The following is a 12170-nucleotide window of genomic DNA, read 5'->3' on the forward strand; positions in this document are numbered from 1 at the left end:
ATAGCAGCAACTTGAAAAATACAGGTTCCAGAGCATGCATCTACAAAAACAAATATGAGCTTAATAAAAATGAAACATTAACAAATGAATGTTTAGATGTACAGTACGTTATTAAAATACATATATTTAAGATAAATGTGTAAACAGAGTGTGAACTTGAGTAAGTAGTAATGGAAGATGGCAGACTGGTGATTGATGATTATGTACGGGATGGCAAGAGAGTAATCGGTAATAACATCTTGTCGCCGACAAACAACACAGGCGCACCTCAAGGATGTGTGCATAGCCCACTGATCTACTCTCTACAATTATGACTGTGTGGCTAAGCACAGCTCCAACGCCATCTATAAATTCACAGATGTTGTTGGTAGAACCTCAGATGGCGACGAGGAGGCATATTGGAGTGAGATAAATCGGCTGATTGAGTGGTGTCACAACAACAACCTCAAGCTCAACGTCAACAAGACCAAGGAATTGATTGTGGACTTCAGGAAGGGGAAGTCGGGAGAACACACACCAGTCCTCATTGAGGGGTCAGCAGTGGAAAGGGTGAGCAGCTTTAAGTTCCTGGATGTCAGCATCTCGGAGGATCTATCCTGGGCCCAACACATTGATGCAATCACAAAGAAGGCACACCAGCAGCTCTACTTCGTTAGGAGTTTGAGGAGATTTGGTATGTCACCAAAGACTTGCAGATTTCTAAAGATGTACAGTGGAGAGCATTCTGACTGGTTGCAGCACAGCCTGGTATGGAACCTCCAATGCACAGGATCGCAAGAGGCTGCAGAGGGTTGTAGACTCAGCCAGCTCCATCACAGGCACAACCCTCCACGTCGAGGACATTTTCAAGAAGCAGTGCCTCAAGAAGGCAGCATCCATCACTAAGGGCCCTCACCATCTGGGACATGCCCTCTTCTCGTTATTACTATCAGGGAGCCTGAAGACACACACTCAACAATTCAGAAATAGCTTCTTCTCCTCCGTCATCAGATTTCTGAACGGTCCATGAACACTACCTCGTTATTCCTTTTTTTGCACTATTTATTCATTTTGTAATTTATAGTAATTTTATGAGTTTGCACAGTATTGCGGACACAAAGCAACTAATTTCACGTCACTAATATAAGACAGTGATTCTGATGCTGAGGGAAGCTTTTAGGCTCATGAGAGACTAAATGTAGGGAGAGGGTTGTAACTGCAGGCAGGATAGCAATAGTTAAGTAATGAGACAGCAATGTTTGGTGGTTCTAGAGAATTTCAATGTGTTGAACAAGGAAGAAGTTAATTGGAAGATGTCTGTGCAGGTAAATGAGAACTAGGGCAATTAAGGTGCCAGGGTAGCAGAGAGAAAGACAAAAATTCAACAATTGAAACTGAAAATCAAACAATTCAAACAATAATTCAACAACTCAAACTTAAGGTCAAACCACAGACATGTATTTAAAACAAAAAAAACATGGGATGTGGCAAGCATATTGGGAGATGGAGAAAAATAGTAGAAGCAATTCTGAAAGAAGAGTGGAAATAAAAATAAGTACTTACCCCCTTCCCCCAAAAAATCACCAGCAGCAGGAGTTTAAAGGAAATAGCAAGATTTACTTAAAAAAAGCCAAACCCATATGTATGTTATAAGCAGGAGAAACAAACACTGAATATCAAGCGAGGGCACAGAATCACAAATGTAAATAGCAAACAGCCTTTGGTGAGAAAAGCAGAGAGAGCAAAATAGAAGCAAAACACCCAAAAGCAGACCTGAGTGAATTAGTGGAGGTGAAAACCATGATCCTGAATGGGAAGACTTGACTGAACTTGAAAATATGAAATTTCTCTTCTGGGTTAAGGTGGTAATTTAGACTCAGCTATGTTTTTCTTGGTGCTGTTGGTGTTAACTATCGTTGTTTTCAAATATTTTCTTACATATGATATTTTGTAGGCCTGGCACTGGATCAGAGAAGGTGATTCATTTGATTGATGATGTGAGTACTATCTCCCCATTATCAAATATTAATATTACTATTTTTCAGTAAAGTGTATCTACCGTAAAAGAATTGTTACCTTGCTTTTTACCATCAGGCGAGATCTGGTAACCAGCTGTGCTGGCGGAAGGGCAGTGCCTGGGGTGCACCCAGGCTGATTCCTGAACATCTTGCAACAGTCAAATCTGGCACAAGCCAGAAAACAGAGCTTTTACTACTCTCATAAATTAAAAAATAAACCAAATGTTAATTTGTATCCTAGAATGTCTGCCTTGAATTGCCATAATTCATCCTTTCATATAGTTATTATGAATATAGCCTTAATATTGTTGCACCTCTGCAATGACTCAATCTCCAGTATATATCAATGCCCAGCTTTGAGCTGCTCTGGATCTTACCCATTTAGGATAATTGTAATGCCCCTCAGCACAATAAAGAGGGGACTTTCTCATCACAATGACTGTGTAGTGATCACTGCTACCAATAATGTCATGAATAATTTTATCTTCAACAGGTAAATGGGGAGGATAAGGTCAAGTAGATTTAACACTTCATGTGGATTTTCTCACCACCTGTCACAGACCCAGACAAGTAGCTGTTTCCTTTAGGTCATAGCACTCAGAGATAGAGCTGCATGGATTCATAAGCTGAGGCAGAAGGTTGGATTCAATAAGAAGTTTCCTTAGCTGTATTCAACAAGAGGTTTATTTGATTACAGAGACTTGGCTGTCGCAAGGACAGGATTGGCTGCTTGATGTTCTGGGGTTTAGATGTTTCAAAGGGATAGGGAGGGAGGGGTAAAGGGTGGGGGGTGAGTGGCATTGCTAATCAAGGATAGTACCACAGCTGCTGAAAAGGAGGATGTCGGAAGCAGGAAGGGAATGATCTCTCTATTGGGAGTATTCTATAGGCCCCCAATGGCCACTGGGACACTGAGGAACAGATAAGTAGGCAGATTTTGGAAATGTGCAAAAATAACAGGGTTGTTGTCATGGGAGACTTCAACTTCCCTGATATTGATTGGCACCTCCTTGGTGCCAAAAGTTTAGATGGAGCAGAATTTGTTAGGTGTGTCCAGGAAGGATTCCTGACACAGTATGTGGACAGGCCGACTAGGGGAGAGGTCATACTGGATCTAGTACAAGGCAATGAACCTTGTCAAGTAACAGACCTCTCAGTGGGCAAGCACTTGGGAGATAGTGACCATAACTCCCTGACCTTTAGTATAGATGGACAAGGATAGAAGTAGGTGATATGGGAAAGTTTTTAATTGGGAGAGGGCTAATTACAGCTGTATTAGGCAGGAACTTGGGACCGTAAATTGGGAACAGATGTCCTCAGGGAAATGCACAGCAGAAACGTGGAGGCTATTTAGGGAGCACTTGCATGGGTTTCTGGATGGGTTTGTCCCACTGAGATGGGGAAAGGATGGTAGGGTAAAGGAACCGTGGTTGACAAAAGATGAAACATTTAGTCAAGAGGAAGAAGGAAGCATACTTAAGGTTTAGGAAGCAAAAAATCAGGCAGGGCTCTTGAGAATTATAAGGTACCCAGGAATGAGCTTCGGGGACTTGGGAAAGCTAGAAGGGGACATGAGAAGGCCTTGGTGAGTAGAAGTAAGAAAAACCCCAAGGCATTCTACACATACATGAAGAACAGGAAGGTGACTAGAGTGAGGGTAAGACCACTCAGGGATAAAGGAGGAAACGTGGCTGGAGGCAGAGGAGGTAGAGGAGGTCCTGAATGAATACTTTGCTTCAGCGTTCACTAGGGAGACGGCCTTTGACAAATGTGAGGTCAGTGTAGAACAGCTAATGTGCTGGAGCATGTTGAGGTTAAGAAAGAGGTAGCGTTGGAGCTTCTGAAAAGCATTAGGATAGGTCAGTCCCCAGGGCCGGACGGTATATACCCCAGGTTACTATGGGAAGCGAGGGAAGAGATTGCTGGGGCATTGACAATGATCTTTGCATCCTCCCTGACCACAGGAGTGGTACCAGAGGATTGGAGGATGGCAAATGTTGTTCCCTTGTTCAAGAAAGGTAATAGGGATAATCCTGGGAATTATAGACCATTGAGTGTAAGGTCAGTGGTGGGTAAGCTATTGGAGAAGATTCTTAGGGACGGGATTTACGAGCATTTGGAGAAGTATAGTGTTATTAGGGATAGTCAGCATGGCTATGTGAGGGGCAGGTCGTGCCTCACCAGCCTAATTGAGTTTTTCAAGGAGGTGACAAAACAAATTGATGAAGATGTATATGGACTTTAGTAAGGCGTTTGACAGAGTTCCTCATGGTAGGCTATGAGGCATGGGATCCATGGAGACTTGGCTGCATGGATTCGGAATTGGCTTGCCCACAGAAGGGAGAGAGTGGTAGTAGATGGAGGGTATTCTGCCTGGAGGTCGGTAACTAGTGGTGTTCTGTAGGGATCTGTTCTGGGACTCCTGCTTTTTGTGATTTTTATAAATGACTTGGATGAAGAAGTGGAGGGATGGGTTAGTAAATTTGAAGATGACATGAAGGTTGGAGGTGTTGTGGATAGTGCAGAAGGTTGTCGTAGGTTACAACGGGATATAGAAAGAAGCTGGGCGGAGAAGTGGCCAATGGAGTTCAATCTGGAAAAGTGTGAAGAGATACACTTTGGAAGAATGACCTTGAAGGCAGAGTACAAGGTTAATGGCAGGATCCTTAGCAGTGTGGAGGAACAGAAGGATCTCGGGGTCCAAGTCCATAGATCCCTCAAAAGTTGCCGCGCAAGTTGATAGGGTTGTTAAGGAGGTGTATGGCATGCTGGCCTTCATTAGCCAGGGGACTGAGTTCAAGAGCCACAAGGTGATTTGCAGCTCTATAATACTCTGGTTAGATCACACTTGGGAGTATTGTGTTCAGTTCTGGTCACCTCATTATAGGAAGGATGTGGAAGCTTTAGAGAGAGTTCAAAAGAGATTTACCAGGATGCTGCCTGGATTAGGGAACATGTTTTATGAGGAAAGGTTTAGCAAGCTAGGGCTTTTATCTTTGGGGCAACACAGGATGAGAGGCAACTTGATAGATGTGTATAAGATTTTAAGGGGCATAGATAGAGTGGACAGCCAGCACCTTTTCCCCAGAGCGGCAATGACCAATATCAGAGGACATCAGTTTAAGGTCCGAGGAGGAAAGTTTAGGGGAGATGTCAAAGGTAGGTTTTTTACACAGAGAGTGGTAGGTGCCTGGAACGCACTGCTGGGGATGGTGGTAGAGGCTGATACAATAGGGAAATTTAAAAGACTCTTAGATAGGTACATGGATATAAGAAAAATGGAGGGTTATGGGCTGGTAGGAGGGAAGAGTTAGATTGATCAAGGAGTAAGTGTTTATATAGGTTGGCACAACATCATGGACAGAAGGGCCTGTACTGTGCTGTACTGTTCTATGTTCTAAGATTGTTATATAGTCAATGTGATTTAGTGAGTTTCTCCTCAGGAAAACTGAAGAAAGATGGTCAGATACCCATACACAGGGTTTCTTTATCTCCAACCTATCGTTTGCATCCTCTTGCTCCACCCCTTCCCTTCACCTCTTTATACTGGGTAACTCCCCTCTGCCTTTCAGTACAGATGAAGGGTCTTGACCCAAAACGTCTACTGTCCACTTCGCCCCACAGAGGCTGCCTGACCCACTGAGTTCCTCCAACATCTTGTTTGTTGCTCCAGACTCCAGCATCTGCAGTCTCTTGCATCTTGTATCTTAATCAATAACTTTATCAGGCACCCATTCTGGATCCATTTAGAGAAGTTCTTAACAGATCTAGTATCCTTAATCACAGACACAGAAAATGCTGGAGATACTTGTTGCATCACGCAGCAAAAACCCTCTGGTTGAATACACTTCATCAGGCATAAAACATGAACTCTGGTTCTCTTTCCACAAATGCTGCCTGACCTGCTGGGTGTTTCCATCATTTTCTGTTTTTATTTCGGATTTCCAGCACCTGCAGTTTTTTTCTTGATTTTCATTTATTGTTGGATTCTTTCTTTCCTTAGGGCTCCCTGTCCTTTGCCATCATCACCACAATCACAGTGGGGAGCTGCCAATTATAAGTGCTCTAAGCTGATCTTTACAATAGAGTTGAGGCATGCTTGAGGTACCCATTTTGATTGCTAGTTGAAAATCTACTATTCATAATCCCATATCCTTTCAACTCTATGGCTGCTGTATCCAGAATATTCATAGAGTTAAACAGCACGGAAACAGGCCCTTTGGCTCAACTGGTCCATGCTGGCCAAGGTGCCTTGCTGAGCTAGTCCCATTTCCCTGAATTTGGCTCATATCCCTCTAAACCTTTCCTATCCATGTACCTGTCCAAATTCTTTTAAACGTTGTAATTGTAAAATGAAGCCAATTACTGTGTTACTGCATTTAGCTAAGAAACATCATTTCATCCAAAAATACAACTTCTTTGAAAATGTTATAGAAAAGACAGCAGCTAATGGCTTCAAGAAAATAAAAGAGGTTTAAAATAGGGGAAAGGATGCTTATTTGTGATTAATAACTTAGGGACAAATTCTAAATATTCTGATGAAAGTTTATTGACCTAAAATGTTAGCATTCTTTCTCTCCCAAGTGCTTCCTAACCTGCTGAGTATTTCCAGCATTCTCTGGTTTTGTTTTAGGTTCCCAGCATCTTGTAGTGCTTCACTTTTCAATGCCACTAACTGATTCTTGAAATATTTTAAACAGTTTCTGTCTCAAGTTTGTATACAGTCAAGAGAAGAACCATAGGACAATACAGCACAATACTGGCCTTTCGGCCCACCATCTAATTGATAATCTTTATTCTTGTTTTCCAACTAATCTGACAATGGTAATTTGTAATTGCAGTGGAAAGCATTGATTCACTCATGAAACACTGCAAGCCAAAACGTGGCTGAAATGCTGTCAGTTTAAAATGACAGTAAATGATTTTTTGGTTTGCCTTGTCAAATCTGACTCATTACAAGCCAATCAATCTGTCCACATGTTGTTGCCAGGAATGGAAAATGTTAGCTCTGAGGAAAGATTGAATGGGCTGGTGTTGTTTTCTTTGGAACAGGGGAGGCTAAGGGGTGTACTTAATTGACCAGTATAAAATTATGAAGTGCCTGGATAGAGTAAATAGTAAGGACCTAGTTCCCTTGGCTGAGAGCTTAAAAACAGGAAAAATAGATTGAAAGTAGAAGGATGGGAGAGGCTGCAAGGAAAAAAAAACACCTGAAGGTTGATGGAGGACTTAGAACTTACTACATGAAAGTGTGGCAGAGGCAGATACCATCATCATTTTTAAACAGCACTTGGATGAATATATGAAGAGCCACAATCTGTAGGGCAATGGATCTAATGCTAGGAGGTGTGTTGAGGTGTGATTTTTTTTCCAATTGGTACAGAAGTAATGGGTCAAATAGCCTTCTTTCATATCCTAATGTCTCTATGATTCAAATCTTCCTAGCTGACAAGACCTCAAAGTGGTAGGCATAAAGTAGGGAATAAGGGTGATATATAACAGAATTTAAAGGAGGGAAACCAAACGTAAGTCATCAGCAAGGAGTGAGTAAGTAAGAAAGTTTGAATAAGGAGTACACGACAGCAAAAGAGTGAGAATGAAAGGCACTGGGAAACAAAGGAAGTGATAGAAAATGAGAAATCACGAGGTGGAGAGAGTGAGCAATGAAGCAGAAAATGAAAAGTAAAGCAAGAGAGTGAGGGTGGGTTAAAAGTGGCATCATCTGGTGTGCAGATATCGGGTGTGAGAAAACTCTTTAGTTCATTTTGTCCCTGGCACCTTGCTCCAGCAAGTAAATGCCCTTGCAACTAGGAGATTTATTTTAAGGTTGACTGATATTCCAGATTAGCTCTATGAATTTAGCTGCTTGTAAATCTTGCATCTCTGGATTTCCTTTTAAAATTATGGGAACAGAAAGGAAAGGAATAATTCTTGGTACTTTGTGAATAGAAATGTCTGATTATAAGAAGATGTCAAAAGAGTGTAAGACTTGAACCTTTGAGTCGTTAGTGTGATTATATTTAAGAGAAATGGCAATGTAGTCAAATCGTATGTCAGGGATTATTAGTGGGTGCAAAGCATAATTATTAAAGCAGCCTGCACTTATTAAATGCTGCAGATGCTGGGAATGTGAAATAAAATCAGAAAATAGTGAAGCCCTGAGTGAGTCACAAGGAACTGTGGAAAGAGAAACATTTCATGTTGATGAATTTTCATCAGAGCTGGAATGTCAAAGTCAAGTTTATTGTCATGTGCACAAGTACATGTATGCACAGGTCCAATGAAAGACTTACTTGTAACAGCTTCACAGACACATAGCATCAGATAAGCAGCATTCACAAGAAAAACAAATACAATTTTTACAAGAAAGAACCCAATTAGAACAAAAAACAAAGTCCATTTTAGTTCAAAGTGGTCATAGTGTTGCTAAACTCTAGTGGTTATGGCTGTGCAGATTGATTCAAGAACCAAATGGTTGAAGTGAAATAGCTGTTCTTGAAGCTGGTGGTGTAAGTCTTCAAGCTTCTGTACCTCCTGCCCGATGGTAGCTGTGAGAAGATGGCATGGCCCAGATGATAGGGATCTTTGATGATGGATGATGCCTTCTCAAGGCACCGCCTCCTGTAGATACTATCAGTGGTGGGGAGGGAAGTGCCCGTGATGTATTGAGCTGAGTCCACTACTCTCTGCAGCCGCTTATGTTTCTTCACATTCGAATTGCTGTACCAGACCATGATGCAACCAGTCAGGATACTTCCAGCAGTACATCTGTAGAAGTTTGTCAGAGTGTAGCAGTTTGAATGAGTTAGAATTTTTAAGATGTAAGGAAAAGAAGGAAGGAAAGAACATAGTCTGCAAAAGGGAGGAAGGTAACATGGATTAAATGATAAAGAGGATGATGATTCAAGACCAAAGTGAGCAGTAATGGAAAAAGTAAACAAAATAGCAAAAACTCTAGAGCCCAGTCTTGAATCTTTGAGTGAAGAAGGCTGTATTGTGTCAGGAGATAAACCTCTGCTCTTTGACCTTGTATGGGAATGATTGTGGGAATTCAGCAGATCGAGCAGCATCTGTAGGGGGAAAGGAATTGTTGATGTTTCAGATCGAAACCCTGCATCTGGACTAAGAGTGGAGAGGGGAGATAGCCAGTATAAAGAAGAGAGGGGGAGTGATGAAACAGGGACCAAAGGTGATTGGTGGATTGAGAAAGGGGTTAAAGGATGATGGGAAGATCAAGCAAGGAAGGGAAGGAGTAGGGGTGGAGTTGGGAGACAGAGCAGGGAGATGAGGAACAACACCTCATATTCCACCTGGGTAGTCTGCAACCCCATGGTACGAACATTGAATTTTCCAATTTCAGGTAACCCTTGCCTCTGGTTCCCCAGCCCCCTCCCCCCCCCCCCCACACCTCTGAATCTCCTCCAGTCCCCTTATTTTTGTCGCTTTTCCGACACCTCCCCTCCAGCACCCATCACCATTTTTGTCCCCCTTCCTGTTCCATCCATCTACTACCCACACATTTCACCACTGGCTCTCCTACCTCCCTCATCAGGTCGTGGTTCCTTCTTCCTATCACCTCTCCCCTAATGGTTTTCATTATCACCTTCCTTACTTATCACACTCCAGCACTGGTGACCCTTTGCGTTCCTGCTTATCTCCCTCCAACAGCTGTCTCCACCTTCACACACCCCCTCCCCCCTCCTGGCTCCATCTTTCTCTTTTTTCTGTTTGCCTCCACCTATCATCCATCTGCCTCTGTCTCCCAACTCCACCCCTACCCCTTCCCTACCTGGTTTGATTTGCCCACCATCATTTACACCACCTCTTCCCCCCCACCCCCCCCCACTCATTCTACCAATCACCTCTGGCTCCTGTCTCGCCCCTCCCCTCTCCTCTTTATACTGGCCATCTCCCCTCTGCACTCTCAGTCCTAATGCAGGGTCTCAACCCAAAACATCAACCATTCCTTTCCCCCAGATGATGCTGCTCAACTCACTGAGTTCCTCCAGCGAGTTGTTTGTTGCTTGAGATTCCAGCATCTACGGTCTCTGTTGGAATTGTTTCAATACAATTTCATAATATAATGAATCTTATTTTTTCTTTAGGAAACTATTCAGGTAAAATGTAATCGTTCTGGTCATGCAGCTGTAAACAAGATGTTTGAGTTTGAACAGTAAGTTATAACAGTCATGGAGCACATTTCCAGTACATGCCAAATAACTGGTGAAGAGAAAGAGCAATGAGTGGTGTTTAAAAAAGATGTTAGTTTATTGCAAGGCTATTCTCTGATACGCGGGCAAAGAGTCTAGTGGCTATAATAAACAGAAACAGATAAATGGCCATGTTGGGAACAACACAAAACTACAAACTAAAAAGGTAAAAACTAGCCAAACATCTTGGCACTGAGAGATATAAAAAAATAGCAAAATGCAAAAGAACAGATGGTGAGCTAGAACACGAGAGTACGAAAGAAATTTGCAAGATGGATTGAAATCAACAGAAAATAATTATGAGCGAGGTAAACAGGATGATCTGGAGCAACACTGGCACCTTATAGAGATACCAGTGACGGTGTAAATGAAAAGGAGAAATTAGCATACAATGAATGATTACTTTGCATTAGTGATTTAAGAGAAGAGGAGAAGGATAGTATCCTGAGATAACAAATACTGAATCAGGAAAAGATTTTGTCAAAATAATGATGAAAAAAAATTATGATTCTAACTCGCAGGAACAGATAATTTCTATTCCAGGGTTTTAAAAGAAGTAGATGAGAACATTACAGATACCTGAACTATGATTTTCCAATATTCTCTCAATTTGGGAACTATTTTAGATTAGATCATTACATTTGTTGCTTAACTATTTAAGAAAGGTGACAGAGGGAAATCGGAATTATAGACCAGTTAACATATCATCTGTTGTTGAGAAACTACTGAAGACTATAATGAAAGGTAAAGTGACTGAACGCCTTTAAAATATGCAATTGATTATAAAGACTCAGCATGGAAGTATAAAAGGTAGGTCGTACGTGTGAAATGTGATTGAATTATTTTAAGAGGTGACGACACAGTGGACGAAATGTCTATGAATGTTATACTGTACATACACATTTAATAAACTCATTTGTAACAGACTGTTAGCTAAAATTACTCATTGATTTAAATGCAGTTTATTAAGTTGGCTCAGAAATGATCTGAGTAGCAGGTGATGGAGTGTAGGGGTAATGGGCAAGTACTTAAATGGCCAGGACTTGAGATGGGCTGAAACAATTCACTGTATTCGTTAATGAATTAAATGATGAGATAGAAATTCTCAGAATGATGAAAAGCTAGAAGCTGTGGAGATCTGAGATGGAGTCTGTGTATGTTGGTCTTTGAAATGTCTTGGGCAGGTACAGATATTAATCAAAAGGACTTTATGTCTAGAGGACTGGGCTCCAAGCAGTGGAGAAGTCATGCTGCAAATATATAAATCCCTAATCATATATTAATCTTGCTGTACATAGGTTCATCAGAATAACATCTTCCAGGGATTAAATTATGGCATTTTTGAATCCTTGGAATTTAGAAATTTAAGGGATGATTTGATCTGTTTTCAAGATATTAAAGGGAAGTAATAGAGTACATACAGAGCTGTGAGTCTGTGAGCCACATCAGGCCCTCAAGATGAATCCATGGGGTCCACAATCCTCATAGAACATAGAACAGTACAGCAGAGGATCAAGCCCTTCAGCCCACCATGTCTGCACAGAAAATCATGCCAATCTAAACTAATCCCATCTGCCTGAACTTGGTCTGAATCCCTCTATTCCTTACCTGTTTATGTCTCTGTCTAAATGCCTTTTAAACGTTGCTTTTGTATGTGCTTTCTACCAATTGTCATCCCGATCTTAAGTTCCCACTCCTGTCCGCTGCAAAGTAACACAGTGCCACCAAGTTGATTCAATAAAACGCGTTTATTAGCAGTATACCGCTAGGGAGAGGTCTCTTCAGCACTCGTTGAGAGTCACTACCAGAGGTCTCCACAGTACAAAGGAGCAGACTGTAAATTTATACAGATATTGTCACGCACACTTAATGAATGCGACTCCGCGAGTTTCGGTCAGGCCTCAGAGATCCAAAGACAGGCATCACCCTCATTGTTTAGGACAAGCTTCCCACTCGCTGTTTA

At 41.7% G+C, this 12170-nt stretch overlaps 1 protein-coding gene across 1 annotated transcript in view; it reads left to right on the forward strand.

Moving 5' to 3' along the window:
- The first annotated feature begins 8921 nt into the window (after nucleotides 1-8921).
- kif25 (kinesin family member 25) overlaps nucleotides 8922-12170 on the forward strand; it is a 69186-nt gene continuing 65937 nt past the window's right edge. The window contains exons 1-2 of the mRNA XM_052011212.1: nucleotides 8922-9026; nucleotides 10103-10170. Of these exons, the coding sequence (XP_051867172.1) occupies nucleotides 8922-9026; nucleotides 10103-10170 (173 nt within the window). The remainder of the gene's footprint in view (nucleotides 9027-10102; nucleotides 10171-12170) is intronic.

The sequence above is a fragment of the Pristis pectinata genome, chromosome 3 (genome assembly GCF_009764475.1).
Source record: "Pristis pectinata isolate sPriPec2 chromosome 3, sPriPec2.1.pri, whole genome shotgun sequence".
NCBI lineage: Eukaryota > Metazoa > Chordata > Chondrichthyes > Rhinopristiformes > Pristidae > Pristis > Pristis pectinata.